Source organism: Chiloscyllium plagiosum, unplaced genomic scaffold (genome assembly GCF_037043375.1).
Source record: "Chiloscyllium plagiosum isolate Xiang-an unplaced genomic scaffold, Cpla_swu_hap1 HiC_scaffold_42, whole genome shotgun sequence".
Lineage (NCBI taxonomy): Eukaryota > Metazoa > Chordata > Chondrichthyes > Orectolobiformes > Hemiscylliidae > Chiloscyllium > Chiloscyllium plagiosum.
Genome location: NW_028270180.1, coordinates 19,682,892 through 19,709,888, shown reverse-complemented (window position 1 = coordinate 19,709,888; position 26,997 = coordinate 19,682,892). Strand labels below are relative to the sequence as shown.

At 43.9% G+C, this 26,997-nt stretch overlaps 1 protein-coding gene across 1 annotated transcript in view; it reads right to left on the bottom strand.

Annotated features, from left to right (window-relative positions):
• Positions 1–26,997, bottom strand: part of LOC122542619 (nuclear receptor ROR-alpha A) — an 873,418-nt gene that overhangs the window by 418,244 nt on the left and 428,177 nt on the right. Inside the window, exon 2 of the mRNA XM_087982159.1 lies at positions 1,049–1,078. Coding sequence (XP_087838285.1) covers positions 1,049–1,078 — 30 coding nt within the window. The remainder of the gene's footprint in view (positions 1–1,048; positions 1,079–26,997) is intronic.

Below are 26,997 nucleotides of genomic sequence, written 5' to 3'. Positions count from 1 at the left end.
CCGACCCAGACCCATTCCCCTACCTTATTACTCTACATTTACCCCTTACTAATGCAGCTAACCTACACATCCCTGTTCATTATGGGCAATTTAGCTTGGCCAATGCACCCTAACTTGCACATCTTTGGACTAAATATTCCTGGTATTATTTTTTACCACAGATCATTAAAAAAAATCAACAGGTGGTTTGCACCAGTACCTGTCGAAACACAGAGCATCAGTACACAACACTGACTCGTTTCAGCTGAAGATACAGTCACACTATTTTTGCTCTCTGCAGAGGAAATCACTTCACGCAAAATACAAGTTGTTGTGTTCAGCCAGCTTTCATTTATTTAACAAAGATATTCCACCACTTACTGACTGAAGACGTAGCTACCACAGGGTCTAATAGTACTTGCTCAACATTTCAGTCAACCATTCGATCACCAAGTGCACCGTAAGGTTAAAAATCACACGCCGAGTCCGTGAGCATGTTCAGAGTGTACAATCAGTGGCATTTACTAATCAGAAATACAATTCACTCCATCTGATTTGCAGTTCGCTACACATGGATAGCATATTATTAGCATTCAGTGTTAACACTGGGACCTCTCCAATCCCCAGTAGACAGCCAGTACAAAGAATCACAGAATCACTACTATTCAGAAGCAGCCCATTTTGCCCATTGAGTCCATGCTGACCCTCTGAACAGCATCACACCGAGACCCACTCCTACTCAACCCTATCCCTGTAACCCTGCATTTCCTGTGGTTAATCCACCCAACCTAGATATCTCTGGACACTTTAGCATTGCCAATCCACCCTTACCTGTACATCTTTGGACAGTGGGAGGAAACCCATCCAGACACGGGGAGAACCTGCAAACTCCACACAGACAATCAACCTTGTGTAACTACATATGGTTGCCACTCGGATACACTGAATAGTCAGTCTCTAGCTTCCACCATTCCATCCCTACTCCCCACTCTCTCCCCCCACAGCACGTGCCTTGCCACCAGGGTAAAGTTGGTCCCAGAAAGACTGAACAAGGTGAGCATCTACTTACATGTGTGCGTCTTCTTTGTGACTGAAATACCTGCAAGAGAAAGAAAGCGATGGGTGAGTGCGTTACTTCCACTGAGAAGATGTTCCCTATTGCTGACTGGTGTGTAGCTTGCTCTGAATTCCAACACTGAGGGAGTGACAAAATGACAGGGATGCCATCTTTCAGTGAAGGTATCAAACCAAGGTCTCGGCTGCCTTTTCAGGTGTAAGATTTCACGGCATTATTTTGCAAAAGATTGGTACAAGTGGCTTGTGTTTCCTATTAATCGTTCAACCAGCATCACATAAACAGAACTTTTGCCCTCACTTTGCCAGTACCTCGCTGTGAATGAACTGACTGCCCTCTTCCTCCATTACAACAATGTGGAAGTTTTCCATTATCTGCAAAGCACATTAGGAGGTCTGGAGTTTGTGAAAAGCACTATCTAAATGCAAGTCATAATGATCAATGGGACAATTGGGAATGGGAGCTGGGAAGGGAGGTTGGGCTGTTTAATGTTGCTGAATATTGTAAAATTGACAACTTCCTGCTCCATCTCCAGTCTTGACATGCCCGGCTGAGAAGGATGAGCTCGGTACAACAATAATTTGCATTTTTACAGCACCTTTAACATATAGAAAAAGAAAACAAACTATGAAGGAGTCTCAGATGTTTGGGTTACTTTCCAGTACAGCAGAAACTTTGTACAGCATGACAAGTTTTGAGAAGGTTTGTAGCTCAGGTGTAGGTTCTGGATGTAGGTTTGCTCGCTGAGCTGGAAGGGCCATTTTCAGATGTTTCATCACCATACTAGGTAACATCATCAGTGAGCCTCTGGATGAAGCACATGTGGTGTAGCCCGCGTTCTATTGATATTTTGCATTTCCTTGGGTTGGTGATGTCATTGCCTGTGGTGACATCATTTCCTATGGTGTTGTCATTTCCTGTTCTTTTTCTCAATGGGTTGGTAAATGGGAGCCAAGTCAATTTGCTGATAGAGATGGAGTTGATAGAGACAACATATCCATCCTAGGACAAGCCAAACATAGATATGCACGAGAATTCCTACAAGCATGGCATTCCAACTGCGACTCTATCACAAATACATTTACTTGGATCCCATTTACCAACCCCGAAAAAAGAATAGGAAATGGCATCACCATAGGAAATGATGTCACCATAGGAAATGACATCACCAACCCAAGAAAACCCAAACATATAAACAGAAAGTGGGCTACACCACCAATGCTTCACTGAAGGAGGCTCACTGAAGTTTGTACAGGATGTTCTATACTATATCAATTTCACAATTTGATTAAAAGCAGTCAGACCTTTTGAGAAGACACCCAATGCTTTGTATTGGGCAAGTGCCCGATATTTACAGTGATTGGAACAATGGATGGAGTCATGCTGCTAACCCCTGTGATGGGTTTGGTGGCAAGGGAAGACATTTGGGAGGCTAGTTGCGGAAACGCTATGTTGCTGATTCAGTCGCCGTGGCCATGGGGAGTTGAGGCCCTCACACGTGCCTGATTCTGAGGCTGTTAGTGTTCACCAGACACTGGGCACAGGTCCACCATATGGACACCCTGACCTAGTGCCTGAAAGGAAGACTCAGCGTCGGCAGGTAGGTGTCCGCTGCCTGCCTGCCTAACTCCTGGTTTGGCTGTTGAACCTCCCCCTTGGACCTTCACCTCACGACCAGCCCGCCCACCAGCACTGATCTCTAGCCTGGGATCCAGAACTGTCTCCGGCCACTGGTCAGTGCTGGTTAATACAGAGCTTCAACTTCAAAGTATTTATGTCTGCCATTTTTCCTGTATCCCCCTCCCCAAACTCCCAGACCTCAAGACCTGTATTTTTTGTGCCTTGTTTACTTTGTTCTCAGTAGAAAGGACCCATTCTCTCCCTTTCACCCTAATTTACATCCATTTTACATCTTTAGTTCTTTCTTACAAAAATTAACAATTCTTTTGTCTTTTGCTCCGTGCATCCACACTATATGTTCTCCTCACTCCTCCTGCACATTTCTCTTAGAAACGTAGAGAATAGGAGCAGCAGGAGGCCATTCAGCCCATCAAGCCTGCTCCACCATTTAACATGATCATGGATGATCATCCAACTCAGTCCCTTTTGTCCCATTTTCCCTAAGATGCTTTGATGCTTTCAGCTCTCAGAACTCTATAAATCTTTCTTTAAAACATTGTTTGCTTGGCCTCAACCACTCTCTGTGGCAGAGAATTCCACAGGCTCACCTCTCTCAGGATGAAGAAATTTCTCTTCATCTCAGTCCCAAACGATCGACACCATATCCTTAGACTGTGACCCCTGGTTCTGGACTCCCTGGTCATTTGGAAGATCCTTCCTGTATTGACCCTATCTAGTCCTGTTAGAATGTATTTGCCAAAACCACAATTTTTCGACCCCTTTCAGCTCTGAAGAAGAGTCATACCTGACTCAAAAGGTTAATCCTGCTTTCTCTCCACAGCTCTGCCAGGTCTATTGAGTTTCTCCAGCATTCCCAGTGCCTGTTTCAGATCTCCATCATCTGCAGTGTTTTAGCTTTCTTGCTCAATAGAGCTGATGGCCTCTGATTAGCTGGAGAATGGGATTTCTGTGCCTTCCCCACCTTCCCTGGGACTCTTGGTCCTGCATTGGGTCGAGTCCAGCATTGACCTGCTAAGGGTTCGAGGGAACCTTATGCAGTGAGGTCTTCCCTAAAGAGGGAACATGTGACTCCTGTCACTACCATAGCGGCTGACCAAGACTCCCATCACCTCCACAACATTCTGCATGCGAGAAAGGCAAAAGCCGAGAGTCTCCCATCTCCCTGCGTCTGGCCAGAGTTCAACTTGCCACAATGAAAAGCAATGAATAGAAACTGGGGAGAGTATCTCAAACTCAGGAGAGAGGCAAAGGCTGGAATAAGGAAGGCTGAGAGGAAGAATGTGTAAAAGAAGGCAGGCTGTGCTGAAACAAAGGGTGGCACGGTGGCTCAGTGGTTAGCACTGCAGCCTCACGATGCCAGGGGCCTGGGTTCGATTCCAGCCTCGGGTGACTGTCTGTGTGGAGTTTGCACATTCTCCCCGTGTCTGCGTGGGCTTCCTCTGGGTACTCCGGTTTCCTCCCACAATGCAAAAATGTGCAGGCTAGATGGATTGGCCAGGCTAAATTGTCCATAGCATTCAAGGATGCGTAAGTTAGGTGGATTGGCCAGGCTAAATTGCCCACAGTGTTAGGTGCATTAGTCAGAGGGAAATGGGTCTGGGTAGGTTACTCTTTGGAGGGTCAGTGAGGACTTGTTGGGCCAAAGGGCCTGTTTCCGCACTGTAGGGGATCTAATCTAAATGGGAAAATGTTCTTCAAATATATTAGCATAAGAGATGAGTGAAGGATAGAGTAGGGCCCATAAGGAACATGCAAGGTAAACTGCTCACTGTAGGAGAAGACATGATAAAAGTACTAAATTAATATTTTGCCTCTGGCTTTACCAAATTGGAAGATGGTGACAATGGCCCAATTGAAAATGTGGGTGCTAAGCAACTGAGCAGTGAGTGAGAGATAAGGAAGAGAAGCTAAACAGGTTGGTAGCACTATCGGTGGAGAAGTCACCACAGTCAGATGGGGTGCATCTAGATTGCTGAGAGAGTTAAGGGAGCAAATTGCGGAGCCATTGACAGAAATTTTCCAGGCCTCTCTGATCATAGGATTAGTCCCAGAGGACTGGACGATTGCAAATGTGATGCAGTTGTTTCAGAAAGGAGCAGAGGATAACCCAGGAGCTTTCAACTTGATATCAGTGATGGAAAAGCTGATGGACGTCATTATTCAAGATAAGATAAATATACACATGGAGAAAAATAAGTTAGAAGTAGACATTCAACATGGCTTTGTCAAGCGCAGATCATGCCTGACAACTTTTGGCAGTACGACAGCTCAGTGGTTAGTACTGCTGCCTTACAGCGCCAGGGACCTGGGTTCGATTCCAACTTCAGCCAACTGTCTGTGTGGAGTTTGCACATGATCTTAGCATCTGCGTGGGTTTCCTTCTGGTGCTCCGGTTTCCTCCCACAGTCCAAAGATGTGCAGGTCAGGTGGAGTGGCCATTGGAAATACAGGGTTACAGCGATTGGGTCTGGATGGGATGCTCTTCAGAGGGTCAGTGTGGACTTGATGGGTCAAATGGTCTGCTTTCATACTGAAGGGATCCTATAATTCCATGAAATTTAATTGAATTATTTGATGAGGTGACAAAGGGAGTAGATGAGGGTAGTGCTGTGGATGTTGTATATTTGGACTTTCAGAAAATAGTGCCACATGGCAGGTTGGTTAACAAATTTAAAATGTTTGGGATTGATAGCTCATTGGCAGCATGAATTAGAAGTTAGTTAAAAGATCAAGAGCAGATATAGATGGGCATTTCTCAGGTTAGAGGTGAGTTGAAAGTGGTGTTCCTCAGGGATTAATGTTCGGACTCTTGTTTTTCCTGATTGAAATAAATGATTTGGAGATGGGTGTAAAGGGCAATATCTTGTAATTTGTGTGTGATACTAAGCTAGGGAGAATAGTGAATTGTGAGGACGATATGGAGCAGCTTCAGAGAGACATTGACAGGTTGGCCAAATGGGCAGCATCAGGCAGATAAATTTCAATGCAGAGAGATGTGAGGTAATGCAGTTTGGTAAAAGAAACATAGAGAGATAATCCAGGCTCCATGGTACAACTTTGAAGGGCGTATAGGAGCAGAGGGACTTTGAGGTTCATGTGCATGATTCAGTGAAACTGGCCGTGCAAGTTGAAACAGTAGTTAATAAGCCTCATAGGATCCTAGTGTTTATAAATAGAGGCAAAGAGTATAAAAGCCAGGAAGTGATGCTACACATTGACAAATCATTGGTCAGACTACATTTGGAGTATTGTGTTTAGTTTAGATTCCGTACAGTGTTGAAACAGGCCCTTCGGCCCAACAAGTCCACACCGACCCTCCAAAGAGTAACTCACCCAGACCCATTTCCCTCTGACTAATGCACCTAGCACTATGGACAATTTAGCATGGCTAATTCACCTGGCCTGCACATCTTTGGACAGTGGGAGGAAAGCAGAGCAAACCCGCACAGACAGTCACCCGAGGCTGGAATCGGACCCAGGTCCCTAATGCTATGAGGCAGCAGTGCTAACCACTGAGTCACCGGGCCGCTGTGTGGGCACCTTATATCAGAAAGGATGTTAAAGCCCTGGAGAGAATTTAAAGGAGATTTATTAGACTGACACAAGAAATTATAAATAAAGGAAAGTTTAGACAGATTGGGCTTATTCTTCATGGAGCAGTGAAGATTAAGAGGTGACTTTATTGAGGTGTTCAAAGTTCTGAACAATTTTTGATGGAATAAAGAAGGATATTTTGGTCCCACTGGTTGCTACGTCAGTAACTAGGGGTCACAATTTCAGGATTGTCAGCAAGAGAGCTCTTAGTGAGATGAGGAGAAATTCCTTCACTTGTTAGGATTTAGAATGTGCTGCCTGGGAGAGTGGGGAAGAGGAATTCCAGAGGAGGTTTCAAAAGAGCTGGATATATATTTGAAAGGGATGAACTTAGAAGGCTTGGAGATAGGGCTGGAGAGTGGGACCAGCTGGTTAGCTCTCATGGGAGCTAGCACAAACATGATGGGTCAAATGGCCTCCTTCTGTAGTGCAAAGTTCTCCAAAGTATGTTGGAGAATATTACATGTGAAGCTTCCCTGCTATTCACAAGGGATTGAAACATAATTGGTCAAATTTTATGTCAAATTTTAAATTTAATGTCAATCCCCTTGTTTGTGCACCTTCTCTGCAGCTGTAACATTGTCTTCCAGGTTCTATTACCCGATGCACTTTGTATGGTATGATCTGCCTGTACTGCACGCAAAACAAAACCTTTCACTGTACCTAGGTACATGCCACAATATCAAGTCAAATCAAATAAAAAAAAAGTTAAGATATGCTCACTGTCTGAAAGGAAATAGTGAGTGGATTCATCAAAGTGGAAAATACGGCCACTAATTGAGGTCCCAAAGAAAGGGGTTACACCTGAAAAGTCGATTTCTCCACCTCAGGATGCAGAGTACTGGGCTAATGTTAAGATTCTTGGCAGTGTAGATGAGCAGAGAGATCTCAGTGTCCATGTGCATAGATCCCTGACAGTTGCCACGCAGATTGATATTGCCATATTGCCTGATATGGAGGGAAGGTCTTATGAGGAAAGGCTGTGGGACATGAGGCTGTTTTCATTAGAGAAAAGAAGGTTGAGAGGTGACTTAATTGAGACGTACAAGATAATCAGAGAGTTAGATAAGGTAGACAGTGAGAGGCTTTTTCCTCCAATGGTAATGGCTAGCACTAGGGGACATAGCTTTAAATTGAGGGGTGATACATATAGGACAGATGTCAGAGGTAGTTTCTTTACTCAGATTAGTAGGGGCATGGAAGACACTGCCTGCAACAGTACTAGACTTGCCAACTTTATGGGCATTTAGATGGTCATTGGATAAACAAATGGATGAAAATGGAATAGTGTAGGATAGATAGACTTCAGATTGGTTCCTCAGGTCGGTGCAACATGGAGAGCTGCAGGGCCTGTACTGCGCTGAAACGTTCTATGTTCTATGTCCTGATGCTGCCTGGCTTGCTGTGTTCTTCCAGCCTGTCTAGTTTGGATTCCAGCATCTGCAGTTTTTTTTGTCTCTAACTAACTGAGATTCAAGCAGGCACCCTTGGTTGAAACTGCAGTGACATTCTGAGAGGTCACTGCACTAATACAGGCACTTTAGAAATGCAATCCTTTATCATTTTCGGAAATTAATTGATGCTTCGGAACAGAAAGGATGAGCTTGCGAGCAACCTTTGCCTTTATCCATCTGCTGACTGGCAGATGTCAAAGACAAATAAAAAAAAACCCACCAATGGCAGGACAAACGCCTTGTTCGCAGATGACAGATAACGAGAATGATTCATTGCTCTGATTGGCTGATGGCTGCAAAAATGAACCTGTTTGATGTCGGGTGCTGGAAACTACTGGAAAGCCCTAAAAAGTTTATCGAAGAGTTGGGGGGTTTCCCAAGTTAGCACCCTGCTCGACATTGCTACGGGTGCCTCGACCTCGTAATGACTCACAGGAGGTGCTAGTTCAGACGTTGAGAGGCTCCATTGACCGATGTTTCTCTGTTTCCTCTGTTCACCGTGACAGAGATGCACCTGCACAGTACCCAGCACAGGGATACAGGTGACATTGCGGTGGCTTTGTGGCAACCTTGCAGTCTGGCCCACACAAACATACACGCAATGTTGGCTACCACAAAGTGCATGCATCAAACAGGTGCTCAACGCTGTCTGAATGGAGGGTACAGAAATTGCATTGGTGATGCTACAGTCTAACTCGACTCTGACTGAATCAACCCCCTGCACTTTTCGTGAGTTAGAGTCACAGAGTCATGGAGATGTACAGCATGGAAACAGACCCTTCAGTCCGACCCATCCATGTCAATCTGATATCCCAACCCAATCTAGTCCCACCTGTCGGCACCCAGCCCATAATCCTCCAAACCCTTCCTATTCATAAAACCATCCAAATGGTTTTCAAATGTTGAAATTGTACCAGCCTCCACCACTTCCTCTGGCAGCTCAATCCATACACGTACCAGGAGCTGTATGAAAAAGTTGCCCCTTAGGTCTCTTTTATATCTTTCCCCTCTCACCCTAAACCTATGCCCTTTCGTTCTGGACTCCCCCACTCCAAGGAAAAGACTTTGTCTATTTACCCTATCCATGCCCCTTATAATTTTGTAGACCTCTATAAGGTCACCCCTCAGCCTCCGACGCTCCAGGGAAAACAGCCCCAGCCTGTTCAATAATTTGTAATTCTAATTTCTTGCCTCTAGGATGTCAACTCTTCACTGACTACCAGTGACAAGACATCAATGGTATGTTCTGAAAATTCATTCACACGATGTGGCTGTCGCTGTCTAGGCCAGCTTTTATTGCCCACCCTTAATTGCCCTGAGGGCAGTTGTGAGTCAACCACATGCTGTGGGTGTCTGGAGTCACTTGTAGGCACTGGTGGCATAATCTGTGAATTATTCAGATACATGAGGGCCATTTAAGCGACTCTTGGATAGGCACATGGATGATAGTAAAATGAAGGGCTGTGTTGCTTAGTTTGATCTTAGAGTAGGACAAAAGGTCGGCACAACATCCTATGTTCTAATTAGGGCCAGACCATTCAGGAGAGACATTAGGAAACACTCCTACACAGCTCAGTACTGCGTCATGGAGCCAGGTTCAGTTCCACCCTTGAATGGCTGACTGTGCAGAGGTTTGCACATTCTCCCCGTGTCTTTTTTAGATTAGATTACTTACAGTGTGGAAACAGGCCCTTCGGCCCAACAAATCCACACTGCCCCGCCGAAGCGCAACCCACCCATACCCCTACATCTACCCCTTACCTAACACTACGGGCAATTTAGCATGGCCAATTCACCTGACCTGCACATCTTTGGACTGTGGGAGGAAACCGGAGCACCCGGAGGAAACCCACGCAGACACGGGGAGAATGTGCAAACTCCACACAGTCAGTCGCCTGAGGCGGGAATTGAACCCGGGTCTCTGGCGCTGAGAGGCAGCAGTGCTAACCACAGTGCCACCATGCCGCCCACAAGAAACCTGTGTAGGTTTCTTCCCATAGCCTAAAGCTGTGCAGTTTTGGTGCCCATGGCCATAGGAAATTTCCCATAGTGCCCATGGATGTGCAGGTTGGGTGGATTAGCCATCGGAATAGGGTGGTTCTGGGTGGGATGCTCTTCGGGGGGTCGGTGTGGACTCAGTGGGTCAAATGGCTAGCTTCCACACTGGACAGATTCCGTGATACACATCAAGGGTGGTAGATGTTTGCAACTCTCTTTCATAAATGACACTGGATGCTTAATCAGTTGTTAATTTTAAATCTAAGATAGTTAATTTTTTGTTAAGCAACTATATTAAGGGGTTTGGGCCAAAGGCCAAAGAGACAAAGAATAGCATAAAACCAAAAGAGAGAATTATCGAATCCTGAGAGTTTGCAAACTGGCCTTCAACTTATCAAGTCCACACTAAACCTCTGAAGAGCTTTCCATCCAGATCTGCCCTATCCCTGTTACCCTGCACTTCCCATGGCCAATCCAATTAACCTACACATCTGTGGGAGGAAACTGGAGCATCCAGACGGAACCCACACAGACACAGGGAGCACATGCAAACTACATACAGTCACCTGAGGCTAGAATCGAACAGTGAACTCTGGCCCTATGAGGCAGCAGTGCTAACCACTGAGCCACCATGTCACCCTTTGCAAGACAAAGGGCTTACAAAAGTTCAAACTGCAGCACATATCCTGCTGAATGAGAAAGGTAGAACGGTCAGCAAAGGGCTGCTGAGCAGATAACAAGAACTACTTCAAGGGATGATGAAAGGAAACTTGCAAAGGACATCAAAATCAATAACAAGAAATGTTACAGTTACATAAGGGGAAAGGAGCTAGTCAGAAGCCTACAATGGAGAGACAGTGGAGATATTTTCAATGACTATCGGGGAAAAGGCAGATTTGGTGAATAGTCTCGATATTAGTAAAGGAAGATGGCTTGCCAAAAGTCCTGAGGAAATTAATGGTGGATCGGAAACAGGGACTGAATTAAATTATCATTAAGTAAAACATTGGTGAGGAGGAAATGAATGGAATTAAAGAGTAACAAATCTCCAGAACCTGATAGTTTCCATCCAAGTGTGTTAAAGAAAATAGGGGTGTCCACTGTAAACACCTGAACTACTATCCAGAGATCGATATATACAGAAGTTGTCCCTCTGGATAGGAATCTTGCACATGTCCCTTTGCTTTTTAAGAATGGTAGAAGAGGAAAACCACGGAATTACAGACCAGTTAGCCGAACATCTGTCCAAAATCAAGGATGGGATAACTGAACACCTTGAACATTTTCAGTTAATCATGGAGAGCAAGCATGGACTTAGGACAGATAAGCTATGTCTGACAAATCTCGTCAAATCTATTTGAAGAGGTAACGGAGTAGTGGACAGGGGAGTATGTATGAATGTTGTTTATATGGACTTCCAGAAAGCATTGGATAAAGAGACTGTTAACTGAGGTACAGGCCAGTGGAATTGAGGGCAAATTCCTATCACAGTTGAGAAATTGGCCAAGTGGCAGGTAACAGAATAATAGGGATAATAGGTATGTACTCAAACCGCCAGGATGTGACCAATGGTGCTCCACAAGTTCTATGTTAGGGCCGCAATTATTGTCATTATTTACTCATGACTTGAATAATGGGGTAGAAAGTCATGTGCCCAAATCTGCTGAGGACACAAGGTTAGGCAGCATCGTAGACAGTGTAGACAATAACTTAAGATTACAAAAGGATATTGATAGACAGAGTGAAAATGGGATCAATGTTTATGGGGAGAATGCAGGGGTAGGCTATTGAGTTGGACAATAATGGTGATGAATGGTGGTTCAAGCTCGAGGGGTCAAATGGCCTCCTCCTGCTCCCATCTTCTATGTTTCTATGTGAAAGGGTAAAACTGTGGCAAATGGAGTTCAATGTAAGCAAGAATGAGGTTATCCATTTTGGACTGAGAAAGAATAGATCAGGGTGCTTTCTACATGGCATGAAGTTAAATACATGGATGTCCAAAGAGACTTGGCTGCCTAGATCTTTAAAATGCCACCAATGAGGGTGCGGAAAATAATCAAGAAAGCTAATGGAATGCTGTTATATCCAGATGACTGGAATATAAGGATGCACAAGTTATGCTGTTGTTACCCTGACTAGACCCCACTTGGAGCACTGAAAGCAAATTTGGGCACCACGTCTTAGGGAGGATATATTGGACTTTGTGGGTTACAAGAAATATACCTGAATTTCAGGAGTTAACTTATAAGAAGACATTAGACAAAATATGCATTTCTCTAGGATTTAGGAGGTTAAAGGGTGATCTGATTGAAGTCATCAAAATATTGACAGGAAAAGACTGTGCATCGAAGGATACATGTTATCAAATGTACAATATTTCACCGCAGCAACTTACAGAAATAATAAAACCCCAAGCAGGCCATTCAGTTCGCATCAAGCCTCCAAATTGCTTCCTACCCTATCCCATCCAGCCTACACATCCCTGGGCTCTATATACAATTTACTATGGCCAATGTTTCGACTGCGGGAGGAAACCAGAGCACCCGGAGGGGTCCCATGCAGATACAGGGAAAACATGCAAACCCCACCCAGAATTGAACCTGGATCCCTGAGGCAGCAGTGCTAACCACTGAGCCACCATGCCATCCCGAAAGGCTCCTCCAACAGCATCTTCCAAACGTTCCCCTGCCTGTAAGAGTACAGATCAGGACATAACAATGGAAACAACAAAGACAAAACTAAATGCTCTGTACCTAGATGTGCACAGCATTCATACCAAGATAAACAAATTAACAGACTAAGTAAATAAATATGATAGTCTTTCCAGAGGCATGGCTACAGGATGACAGGAGTAGGTACAGATAATTGAGGGATGTATGACATTGAAGAAGAACATGCACTACAAAAGGTGGAGGGTAGTGCTGTTAATCAAAGCAGGCAGTAGTGGAATAATTCAAGATGATCTTGGTTCTGGACATCAGGTGAAGAATTAATTTAAGTGGAGATGAGGAATTGTACAAGAGAGGAATCACTAGTGGAAGTCATTTACAGGCCATTGAGCGTTAACCAAAATGTAGGATGGAATATACAAGAAAACATACTTCTTTAAAATTCATTTACAGGACTGGCCAAGCCAGCATTTATTGCCCATCCCTAATTGCCCAGAGGGCAGTTCAGAGTCAACCACATTGATGTGAGTCTGGACTCATTTTTAGGCCTTCCCTGAAGGACATTAGCAAACCAGATGGGGTTTTCCAAAAATTGGCAGTGGGTTCATGGTCATCATTAGACTCTTTTATTTTGGATTGAATTCAAATTCCACCATCTGCTGTGGCAGGATTTGAACCCAGGTCCTCAGAACATTCCGTGGGGCTCTGGATTAATAGTCAAGAGATGGCAATAATCAAAGGTGACTATAAACTGTAAGCATCATACCTGCAGCCTGCATGAGGCCTTGACAGACTGCTTTCAAGATTCTTTCATTGATCCTGCTGGAATATTCTATTGTTTGTTTATCATGTATTGGCTCTGCCTGGCTATCAATTCTTCCACAGTATTTCACCTTTTGCCCCATTCTTTCATTGTTTTCAAAGTTCAGGCATTTCTCTGATTTGGATTTGCGTGACTTCTCACGCAACCCCCCCCCTCCCCCCATTCACAAGCAGAACCTTTCAATTAGCGACTCCTGACACTCCCACACACTCACAAGAAGGCCACTGCATCAGAGACTGGTCCATCAAAAGTGCCATTTGGCCGAAGAAATCGTTATCTCTGCTGCTGTGTGTTCGTATCATGTTCAATGGAAGAATCATGAGTTAGAGAGGGTATCAATGTTTGACTAAACACACAAACAAATTAATTTTTAATAGCTGTAAAGGGTCACGTTGAGTGATCCCGGAATCTGCATTCCAACCTGCTCACACAGAGACAAACCAAGCAAGTCATTTGACCAAGAGGCAGAGACCATGAAAGTACAGCAAACCTGTGACCATGTTCTTACAGCATCTTCAGTGTTGAACTCAAAAATGAGATGCTGCTTGTGTTTCATTGACAGCAGAGAAAGGAAAATAGATTTTTTGGATATCATGTTTAAACACGCATACTCACCACCCCCCTTCATCTAGAGTAACTGAGCCATTTGTACAAAATAGCAGCACGCACCATTAGCCTCATTGTTATATTGCTTTTATTGTTCAATGCGTTGAGTATAGGAGTTGGGAGGTCATGTTGCAGCTATACAGGCACTAATGGAATATTGTGTTCAATTCTGGTCTCCTTCCTATCGGAAAGATGTAAAACATGAAAGGGTTCAGAAAAAGCTTTGCAAGGATGTTGCCAGGGTTGGGGGATTTGAGCTATAGGTAGAGGCTGAAGAGGCTGGGGCTGTTTTCCCTGGAGCATCAGACACTGAGGGGTGACTTTATAGAGGTTTATAAAATCATGAGGGACACAGATAGGGTAAATAGTTAAGGTCCTTTCCTAAGGGTAGGGGAGACCAAAAATAGAGGGCATAAGTTTAAGGTGAGAGGGGAAAGATTTAAAAGGGACTGAAGTGGCAACTTTTTCATGCAGAGGGTGGTGCGTGTAAGGAATTAGCTGCCAGAGGAAGTGGTGGAGAATGGTACAATTACAGCATTTAAAAGGCATCTGGATGGGTATATGAATAGGAAGGGTTTGGAGGGATATGAGCAAAATGCTGGCAAATGGGACTGGATTAATTAAAGATATCTGGTCAGCATGGATGAGTTGGACCGAAGGGCACGTTTCCATGCTGTATATCTTGATGAGTCTATGACAGAAAATTCTGACTATGTTCCTCCCCTTACTCACTCTTAGTACTGTCTGAATCGATTGGCTTCTCATATGGAACCTGTGGTTTTTTTTTCCAAGTGATTCATTTGAAGAAAGTTGGGCTGTGTTAGTTAATTGCAGAGCTTCACCAGGCAATGATGTGAGGACCTGGGAACGTTAGCTACAGAATGACTGATGCTAACTACTTTCAGTTGCCAACTCTCATACATGGTATATTTACTTTGTTGCTCTCGGTTAATCTCATTCTGTGCCTGATCTTCAGTCCTTGCAAATTTTCAAACTCCTGATCTCTAAAACTGGCTTTCTCTGATACTGCAAAGCTCAGTTTTAGAATGAGCTGCGTTTCTCACTAATATTTCATCAGTTTCACCTCCTTCTTTTATTGACTGGCCCGTGCGTGAGAACTATTGTCCATATTTCATATGGCTCAGTGGTTAGCACTGCTGCCTCCCAGAACCAGGGACCTGGGTTTGATTCCACCCTCTGGCGACTGTCTGTGTGGAGTTTGCACATTCTTTCCTGTGTCTGTGTGGGTTTCCTCTGGGTGCTCTGGTTCCCTCCTACAGTCCAAAGGTGTGTGGGTTGGCCGTGCTAAATTGCCCATCGTGTGCAGGCTAACTGGATTAGTGATGGGAAGTACAGGGGTTGTCATGGTGGGATGCTCTTCAGGGGGTTGGTGTAGACTAGATGCGCCTGCTTCCACACTGTGGGGATTATATGATATTTTGCTCAAATCATGAGCAGTAATACATTTAATCTCAAAATGGAACTAAAACAATGTTTTATCTCTTTATTCACAAGGAACTGTTGTCTGTTCAGTTGAAAGTCGAAAGGCAAGATTTTGGCGATGGGGGGCAAAGGAGGGGATGTTCTCTATCTGGTGAAATGTTTTCTCAACCTCTGACACAGTGGTCAAAAACAATTCACTTAAATCAAGTGGTTTCTGCTAAGCAGAAATCCCAGTTGATGTTCCACGTAGTCCTGCTATCTATAAAAGTTGTGTGGGTGTGCGTGTTGTGGCTAGTACAGAATCTGACCTTCATCTCCCAACCCTTGACTCAGCCCAGTGCAGAGCAGTACAGTTGACCATCAGCCGCTATGGAAACCTATTTCAGATATACTATCTTGGGCTCAAGCAGTGAGTTCATAAAGAGCTCCAAGAATGTGATATGTACATGTCCCCCTTTTCAGCATTTAGTCTTTAATATGGAGCTGCAGATCAACAGGGGCTGTTCTCAAATGAAAATTTGACAGACAATTGCTGGCAAAATATTAAGCTGGATCATCTTACTAATTTTTCTACTCTTTACATGTCACAATATGTTGGGTTCCCACTGTTTCTTATTCCATACCTGAAATCTAACTTCATGTTCGAAAGATGCAAATGATCTTGTATTGAAATCAGGTCAGGACTTATTCACTTAATGGTAGGGTTCTGGGGAGTGTTGTCAAACAAAGAGACCTTAGGGTGCAGGTTCATAGCTCTTTGAAGGTGGAGTCACAGATAGACAGGGTGGTGAAGAAGGCTTTAGGTATAAGCTTGCCTTTATTGATCATTGAGTGTAGGCATTGGGAGGTCATGCTGCAGCTGTGCAGGGCATTGGTTCGGCCACGTTTGGAAATACTGCATTCAGTTCTGGTCTCCCTGCTGCAGGAAAATTGTTGTGAAACTTGGAAGGGTGCAAAAAAGATTTACAAGGATGTTGCCAGGGTTGGAGGGCTTGAGCTATAGGGAGAGGCAGTGTAAGTCAGGGCTGTTTTCCCATATCTTCCATATCCTTTTCCACATTAAATACTGATGCAAAATATTCATTACTCTTCCTTATAGCAGTAAAGGACATGCTTGTCAACTGCTTTCAGGGGCAGCGCAGTGGCTAGCACTACTACCTCATAGCGCCAGGGACCTGGGTTCAATTCCAGCCTTGGGCGACTGTCTGTGTGGAGTTTTCACACTCTCCCTGTGTCTGCAGGGGTTTCCTCCCACAATCCAAAGATGTGCAGGTTAGGGTGAATTGGCCATGCTAAATTGCCCATAGTGTTCATGGATGTGTAGGCGAGATGCATTAGTTAGGGGAAACGTAGAATAATAGGATAGGGGAATGGGTCTGGATGGGATACCCTTCCAAGGGTTGGTGTGGACCTGTTGGGCCAAATGGCCTGTTTTCACACAATAGGGATTCTATGACTTCCTTTGTTTCATGACAGGGATGGTGTTGGCATTTGCGTAAGGTTTGAAGGAGAGGGATGACGGTTTCTGAATCCGTCTCGGAAAACGTCACCTCGTGCACATTGAGGTTCACAATGCTGCCAGAGACTGCGAACTGTGACTATTTCTCAACAGAACCAGCAGCTGAAGACCAGAGGGGGACAATGCAGAGAAGTAAAACAATCAGCAGTTGAAAGCTCAGGGTCATGCTTGTGAACAGAACAAAGGTGTACCACAGAAAGGTCAACCAGGCTATGTTTGATCTCCCCGGTGCAAAGCTGACCACACTGTTGAGCAACAAATAGAATATAGCAAATTGACAAAAATACAAGCAAGCCATTGTTACCCTTGAAGAAGTGGTTAACTCCTTGGAAGCTGTGAACAGAAGAGATCAAAGGGCAATGGTTGTATTTACCACGCTTGCTGAGAGAAAGGCATTATGGGAAAGGGTCAAAGTGTTGTAGCAGAGCAGACAAGGATACCATTATGGGAATGGTTCCTTTGGATGCTCAAGCTGGAGATGAGGGAAAGACGTGCTTGATGAATGCGTCATGCAGGAGATGGAAGGAATGTTGGCAGCTTTTCAATCTAAGTCAGAGGAATCGGGCTCCAAACAAATTGACAAAACATCTGTAAACAATATGCCAGGCAGAACAAGCATTGTCACGGTTCACCATCTCCTCCAGTACTTAATCTTCTGTCAGCCGGCTGATGTGTTTGAAAACTGAAATTTGTAATCTTCCCGGAATGTTGTACAATCAACAGCTAATGTTTGATCATGACCTTACCTGTCCACTGTGTAAGATAATAAGATTTCATTCTCAGTGTGAGCCATTCAGGCTAAATCAAATTGTGAAATTTATTTGAATGAATTCACACACACACACGCACACACACTAAACTCACATAGGTAAACACACCAACACACTAAACACACATAGATAAACACACACACACCACACATACATACACATGTATACACAAACACAGACACACATACACACACATATGTAAATACATATAAACACATACACGGGCACACGCCACACACACAAAGACTAATGATAGAATCAATTTACAGTGAATTTACAGTGCACCTATCCTGCTGTTTATGCTCCATATGTACTGACAGATAGTATAGTAATGTTTAATTGAATGCCTGCAGCTTCTGAACTGGCAGACATTAAACAGATAATAACCCATCAGTTAGAGGAATGCATGTTGAGTCTCAGGGGTTTTCCAGAGACAGTATATTTGCATATCGATTGGTAAAGTCCTGCCAGACATTAACCACAGGAGCACAATGGAAAATCAGTGGCCGTAAAATGATTGCAAGTACATCAGTGAGAACATCTCAATCCTTTCTCATATTACTCATCTGGGAGTCTTTCAAAACCAATCCTGAGTCTGCAGTGGGGGTGGGGGGAACAGATGTGTTGATTGAGAAGACTTCTTCATTGAATCATCAAATCCCTACAGTGTGGAAACAGGCCATTCAGCCCAATAGTCCACACCGACTCTCCAAAGAGTATCCCACCCTGACCCATTCCCCTACCCTATTACTTTACATTTCCCCTGACTTAATGCACCTAACAGACACATCCCTGAACACGATGGGCAATTTAGCATTGCCAATCCACCCTAACCTGCACATCTTTGGACTGTGGGAGGAAACCAGAGCACCCGGAGGGAACCCACACCGACACGGGGAGAATGTGCAACCTTCATACAGACAAGATTCTGCTCAATCGTGTTGCCAAACAAAATATGGCACTGAGATGTCGAAGAGGATAATGGGATAAGCGACCAAAGGATTGGTGGAAGTAGTAGCTTTAACAACTGTCTTCCCTCAGGAGAGAAAGGCGGAGAGTATATAAGGCAGGAAATTCCAATGCTTCAGGCTTTACTAGCTTATTCTTTCATGGGTTGTTGGCAATGCTAGCTAGACCTGCATTTGTTGCCAATCCTGGCCTTGGGAAGTTGGCAGGGAGGCATTAATATGATTATGGCTGATCTGTTTGTGTTTCAGATTCCACATTTCCATTCATCACCACTCCTGCCCCCAACCCCATTCATTTCCCTGCCTAACGAGAATCTATCCACTTCCATCGTGCAAACGGTCAATGTCTCATCTTCGAGAACCCGCTGAGGCAGAGAATTTCAAAGTTGCACAAGAATCAGAGAAAAGACATTCTCCTCCTGTCTGTCCTAAGAGGGTGCCCCTGAAACCTAACAGGGGGTCTGGGCTCACCCAAGACAGGAAACATCATTTCGCTATCCACCTTGTCAAAACCATTCAGGGTCAAACACACTCTTCAGTCACATCAGCTCTCACTGTTTCTAACCCCAGTGGAAACAAGTCCAAGCACTCTGCATGAGACAATCCACTCATTCCGGGTATCAATCTCATTAACCTCCTCAATATATTAACCTCCTTCTTTTAATAAGGATACCAAAACCGCACATAGTATTCCAGCTGCGTACTCATAGAATCAACACAGTGTAGAAGCAGGTCAGTGAGGTCCACAGTGACTTCCAGAAGTGCATCCCCCTCAGACTCACCTCCCTGTAGTCCCCATGTTTAATCCATCTAGCCTGAACACTATGGACAATTTAGCATGGCCGATTCACCTAATCTGCACCAGGTGGAAGCCCACACAGACACTGGGGGAACGTGCAAACTGGAATTGAACCCGGGTTCCTGGCACTATGAGGCAGCATTGCTAACCATTGAGCCACTGTGCCACTTACCACTGTCCTGCATGACTTCAGCATTACACATTAACTTGTGTGTCCAATTCCTCTCATCATATAGGATGAGATTCATTTGCCTTCTTAATTACTTGCTGCATCTGCATTGTGACTCATGCTTTAGAATACGTAGATCACTCTAAAACTCAGAAAGTTGTCATTCTCTGTTTAATAATATATTGCTCTTTATTCTTCTTGACAAAGCAAAATAATTGACATTTTCCTATATTACACTCCATCTGCCAAATCTCTGGCCATTTATCCAACCTGCCTCTAACTGTCTGAAACCTCTTTAAATCCTCTTCACAATGTACTTTCCAGCCTCTCTTTGTTTCATTTGCAAATGTAACTATCATGCCTTCCCTGCCCTCATCTGAGTCACTGATAAACAATTTGAAAAGTTAAGGTCCCAGCAGAGACCCGTGCAAGACAACACTTGCCACATTCTGTCAATCAGGAAACTTTCCATTTTTGTAAACGCTCCAGAAAATTGATGCATCCACTACCTCTTTAGTCACCTCTTGTATGACGTGGGACAATGTCCATCAGGACCCATCAGTTTGCTCCCTCCTGCTTTTCTAGTGACCATAATTTCAACAAATTTCTCTTTTCCTTCCACTTGCTGATTTACAGCGATTACCCGAATCATCTTGCATTTCTTACTGTAAAAAAAGCAAAATATTTGTTCACTTTCTTACTGTCCACTTCCTTACTGTCTACCGTTAACTCCCCATTCTCACTCTCTAGTAACCCAAAAATTATTTTATTTACTTTTTTTCTTTTCAGATGCCTGTAGAAACTCTTGCTATCTATTTTTTTATATCTCTAGCTAGCTTTCTTGTATACTCTAATTACTTTTCCCGATTAAGTTAAAAAAGGTCACACAACACCAGGTTATAGCCCAACAGGTTTATTTGGAAATACAAGCTTTCAGAGCACTGCTGCTGTGTCAGATAGCTAGTGGGGCAGGATCATAGGTGTGTGTGATTTTTAACTTTGCCCACTCCAGTCCAGCACCACCACCTCCACATCATTTCTCCCAATTAACCATTTAGTTGTTCTCTGCAATTCTTTATATTCTGAGCAATCATCAGACCTGCCTTATATCTTTGTCCAATTATATGTTTTTCTCCTTAACCTTCTTAGATAACCAATGACAGTGGCTTAAACCTTTGGAACATTTCTTTCCAGTGGAAACCCACTTACGGTAAGTGGGGCATCAGTTAGCTCAGTTGGCTGGATCGCTGGTCTCTGATGCAGAGTAATGCGGCTTCAATTCCAACACAAACTGTGGTTATTATGAATGTCCCTCTTTCTCAGCTGGTCCCCTTATCTGAGGTGCGGTGACCCTCGGGTTAAAACCACCAGACATTGACTCTCTCTAATGACAGAGCAGCCGTCCAGGACTGTGGCAATTTGACATATTCTGAATATTCTAAAGTCTCCCCTTAAATGTCTGCTACCACTTTTCCAATTGACCTATCTCCTCACCCATCAGTTAGCTCAGTTATCATGGTCAAATATTGTCCTTATTTAAGTTTAAAATCTGACCCTCTCTTCTCTCATTCAAACTTGATATGAAATTCGGTTACTCTGTAGTCACTGTTAGCCTGGAAGTGCCTTCACTCTGAGGTCATGACTTTATAGAATCTCGACAGAAAGAGACCATTTAGCCCGTCTGCACCGACCCTCCAAAGAGCTCCCCCTCAGCTCCAGCCCTCCACCCTTTCCCAATGACCCTGCATTTCTCACGGCTAATCCAGCTAGCCATGGACATCCCTGAACACTGTGGGTTATTTAGCATGGCCAATCCACCTCACCTGCACATCTTTGGACTGTGGGAGGAAACTGGAGTACCTGGAGGAAACTCACACAGACTCGGGGAGAATGTGAAAACTCCACACTGACAATCACCTGAGGCTGGAATCAAACCTGGATCCCTATGAGGCAGCTGTGCTAACCACTGAGTTTCATTACACTACACTAATTCTAATACAACCTGCTCACTGGTTGGTTTCAGAATGTGCTGCTCTATGAAAATGTCTAGATTGGTTTAGATGCTTCAAAGAGTGCAACTGCCTCAGACTTCAGGTACATAATAAACGTTGTTTCTGCTTAATTCTTGCTACAGCTGCAGAGGGTTGTGGCAAGTTATACTTCCAGTACTGTCTACACAGAGATTCTCCATCCCTAGAGAAGGATATATTGGCATTGGAGTCAGCACAGTGAAACCATTTTATAATTCATTCATAAGGGCATTGTTGGCTAGGAGTTAAGAGTCAACCACTGTGGGCCTGGAGTCACATACAGGCCAGACCAGTAATTTCCTTTCCTGAAGGACTGTGGAACTAAATAGAGACTTTCCTCTGACAAACAACATGGTTACCACTAGATTCCAGATTTTCATAGAAACCCAAACTCCATCATCTGCTGTCGCAGGATTTGAACACAGGTTCCCAAACATTACTCAGTCTCTGGAGGAAGAGCTGAGTGATAATACCACTAGGCCATTGCCTCCCCTTAACTTGAAGCAGCTCTTCAGTTGCTGATGTAAAGGGTTGCCTATGATAAGAGGCTAACTAAACTGAGCCTATAATTTCAGAAGTTTATAAAAGAAATGAGAGGCCATTTCATTGAAACATACAAGATTTGGAAAGGGCTTTACGAGGTACATGTTAATGGTTTGCCTTGGCTGATGACACAGGATAAGGAGTCGATCATTTAGGTCTGAAATGAGGAGACATTTCTTTCCTCAATGTGTTTCCTCAATCTTTGTAACCTAGAGGTCCCAACTTTGAACAATATTGGAAGCTTTTTCTTCTCTCATTGAAGCCCAAGACTGGCTATGGGGAAGGGGGATTGTGGGTAAGGAGAGGAGCTGAAAAATGGAGTTGAGACAATATCCGCCAATGATCATATTGCGGGACTCTAACGATTATACGGTAGACTCCGACTCATAATTCTTAGCAGACCACCTGAAACTTTGAGCTAGCAAAGTTAAACCAATTAAGACAGAGATTGTAGATTACGGCTGTTCAAAATTCCCAAAAGCATGAATCCTGGTCCATTTGGTGAAAACTGGATTTGGAAACTTATTGACAGCACAGCAATGCTCCCTCTGCTGGCCCGTATGACCAAGCGCAACATTGATCATATACAGTAAATGATGATGAAATGAGTAGACCGCCCTCTTCTGGTTCTCCAATATACACAGTTGGTACCTACCAATCACTGCTCAAGGGATGTTTAATGCAAAAATATTCTTATCTCTTCAGTGAGAGGGTGGACAAGTTGATGGCAAATACAAAGTTGGGCTTGATAAGGTTGTACTCCAGAATGCTCTAGAACAATTACTTTGAAGGTAAGGTGAAGTCACCCATAGTCTTATTAGATCATAGGGCTGCTCTTCCATTAGAGAGAGATGAGTGGTGGTGGCTTAACCTGAGGGTCACTATGCCTCAGGTGAGGGGTTAATGAAGGAGAGTCCTTCAAGGTAACCTCAGCTGGTGTGAGAATTGAACCCACGCTGTCTGCATCACACTGCAAATCAGCCGTCAGGATATGCTGAAAGAAAGATAGAAAATAGGACCGGGAGTAGGCCATTTGGCCCATCAAGCCCACTCTGCCATTCAATATGACTGCAGGTAATCCTCAATGTCATACTACTGCAATCTACCAATATCCATTTTAGCTTCGAGATGTTTATCTCTTTCTTTCTCAAACATATTTAGTGACTCGGCCTCCTGCAGTAGAGAATTCCCCAACCCTCTGAGCAAAGAGATGCTTCCTCATCTCAGTCTCAAGTGATCCGCAAACCACCTTCCCTCACTCTGGATCCTTCTTCAGCCTGCGGGAACGCCATCTTTGTGTCCAGTCTGTCCAGCCCTGTCGGAATTTTATACATCTAAAGGAGATCCCTTCTCATTTTTCAAAACTCCAGTAAATACAGGCCCTAATCACTTCTCATATGAGGGACCTGCCCTCAAGGGATCAGTTTGGTGAGCTTTTGTCACACTCCCTCGATGGCAAGTATATCTTTCCTTAGCTAAACGTGGTCTGACCAAGGCTCTGTATAGCCACACGCAGTAAGACTTCCTTCTTTCTGTACTCAAACCCTCTTTCAATGATGACCAAGATAGGCGACAAGCTGACGTGTATAAAATGGTCAGGGAAATAGATAAGGTGAATAGGGAGAATTTTTTTCCTTCAGTCGAGGGTCAATAACCAGGGGCATAGACGTAAGATAAAGGCAAGAAGGTTTAGAGCGTACTTGAGGAAAACACTTCACATCAAAAGAGTGGTGGATGTCTGGAATTCTCTGCCCGAAAGGGTGGATGGAAGAGGTGGCAATGATTACAACATTTAAAGAGTAATAAGGTGATCACTTGAAGTGCCACGGCGCACAAGGCTGTAGACCAAGCGCTGGAAAATGGGTCTCGAGTCAAAGAGTCATACAGCACGGAAACAGACCCTTCAGTCCAACTCATCCACTTCAACCAGACATCCCAATCTGAACTAATCCCATTTGTCAGCAATTGGTCCATAACTCTTCCTATTCATTTATCTGGGCTGGTGTTTGAATTTGGAGTTCCCAAATCAGTGGTAGGGGAACTACCACTGCACCACAAGATCTCTCCCACGACTTAGTGGAAGGACTTCAAGGGATAAAGTTAACCAGAGATTTTAAAAAAAAGCTCATTTTAGATAAACATCTGAATTTTGTGTAAATGCAGAAGTGCGCAGTTCAGCAGAAATCTCAATGAAGGATCTCTTTGTTCTGATCAGACAGTAGCAGGAGTGCAAAGGGATAGAGGCTATTTCTGATGATTTTGTTGGGTTTGGAAACATTGCATGAAAAAGCAGCTCAAGATTACAGCTAAAAGTCACACAGCACCAGATTATAGTCCATTATCTGTCCACCCCAGTCCAACACTGGCACCTCCAAATCAAGATTACTGCAGCTTTTCGTCATTAAGTTGACAGTGACGCTGTGTTGATCACATACAAAGGGATGTAGGCAATAAGTCATATGTCTTATTTGGTTGATCCAAACAAAACTTAAATAGTTTTACCAATGCTGTGCCAAGTGGTGAAGTGAAAAAGGTCATGATAAGTCTAGAATAAGGCAGACCAAAGAATCATATAAAAGCATAATTAGTTTGTTCAGCCCATCAAGCCTGTTCTGTGATTCTAACATGAAGGTTTCTCAACACATTCTTCTGGCTTCTTCCCATAACCCTTGACCTCCTTATCAATCAAGAACCTATCTATTTCTGTCTTAAATATACTCAATGACTTGCCCGGTCACCGTCACCTTTAATTCCTTTACTGTTCAAAAATCTATCTGTTTTTGCCTTAAAAACATTCAGTGAGGCAGCCTCAACGGCTTCACTGGGATTTCCACAGACTCATGACCCTTTGGGTGAAGAAGATCCCTCTCAACTCAGTCCGAAATCTGCTCCCCCTTATTTTGAGGCTGTGTCCCCTAGTTCTGGTTTCACCCACCAGTGGAAACAATCTCCCTGCTTCTATCTTATCTACTCCCTTCATAGTTTTATATGTTTCTCTAAGATCCCCTTTCATTCTTCTGAATTGCAATGAGACCGAACAGTCTGTTTCCATGTTATATGACTCTACATCTCTCTGACTATAGTCCCAGACTACTCAATCTCTCTTCGCAAACCAACCCTCTTAAGTTGGTCTCCACAGCCTTCTGTGGTAATGAGTTCCACAGATTCACTACCCTCTGGTTAAAGGAATTCCTCCTCATTTTGATTAGATTTGATTTGTTAATGTCGCACGTATCTACGTACATGAAAGGTTTTGTTTTGCATGCAGTACAGGAAGATCATACCATACAAAGTGCATCAGGGTAATAGAACAGAGCAAGGAATACAATGTTACAGCTGCAGAGAAGGTGCAGAGAGAGCGAGATCAACATTAAAAGTGCTAAAGGGTCGGACCTTCACTCTGAGGCTGTACAATTCCCATGGAAACCACAAGCGGATGGGATACACATCAGGAAATTAAAGAGTCAAAGAGCCATAGAGTCGTACAGCACGGAGGACAGGCTGTTTGATCCAAGCTGGTCCATGCTGACCAAAATGTCCATCCACTCTAAACCCACATCCTTCTAATTCTTTCCTATCCATGTATTTGTCCAAATGCTTTTAAAATGTTGTTAATGTAGCTGCCACAACCACTTCCACTGGCAGGTCATTCCCTACGTGTACCACCCTCTGTGTAAAAAAGTTGCCCCTTAGGTTCCCTTTTATTCTTTCCCCTCTATCCTTAAACTGATGCCCTCTAGTCCTCGATTCCCCACCCTGGGAAAAAGACTGAGTGTATCTCCCCTATCCTTGCCTCTCATTATCTTCTACACTTCTATAAGATTCCCCCCTTAGTCTCCTATGCTCTAAAGGAAAAAGTCCTAGCTTGTTCAACCTCTCTCTATAACTCTAGCCCATTGAGTCCTGATAACATCCTTGTAAATTTCTTCTGCACTCTTTCCAGTTTAATAGCATCCTTCCTCTAACAATTAGTTGCCTAAGTTCATGGCTTCTGTTCTCATGAGGCAAATTGCCCACATCCAAGGTGTGTTGGCCAAGCCATTGGCCAGCAGCTCTTCACTGCCAGTAGTGTACAGTGTCGAGTCTGATGTTGTCAATGATTCAATGACCTGGACAGATCTGAAAGCCAAGCAGCAGGAAACACCCAGTTGACGGTCTCTGTATGTGGCAGCAAGTGCAGGAGCTGAGCAGACCATTGTCCTTCCTGACATTGGCAGAGGAGGTGACCATCGGAAGATCTGCCACCCTCCCAGATGGGAGGCAGGTTTCATTTCCCTTTTTCCTCATTCACAGAATGTGAACATGGCAGCCATGATTGTCCAGAGGGGAGTTAACAATCAACCACTTTGCTGTGGGGTCTGGGGGTCAGAGATAGGTCAGACCAAATAAGGAGTTTCCTTCTCTAAAGGACATTGTTGAAACAAATGGGATTTCCCTCAACAATTAAGAATGGTCTGCCTCTGAAATTCCCATTGAATTCAAATTCAATGGTAGGATTTGAACTCAGGTCCCCAGTGTTAATAGTTTTGAGGTAATGCCGTTAGGCAGTCGCTTTCCCACTGTATTGAGAAAGCTTCTTCATTGAGAAGTGGAGAATTCATATTAATGCCTTGCAGCAATAAATGGGGGTGGGGTGGGGTGGACTCCTCATATATTATCTCCTCATCCTGTAGAAAAATTGAGTTTGTAACAACTGCGAGATGTTTCAAATGGAGAGTGATATGATGGACCTGATCAGTATGACACCAACAAGGTGACCCTGTTTCTAATGAGGATGCAGGCTTACAATAATGGTGAGATCATGAGAACTAGGGTCATTTGACTGCCTTCTGATGAGATGAAACGCATTGAGAAAACTCCAGACCAAATGCATACTGTGGTTCTTTGACAACTGTCATCTACGGTGTTGGTAATGCT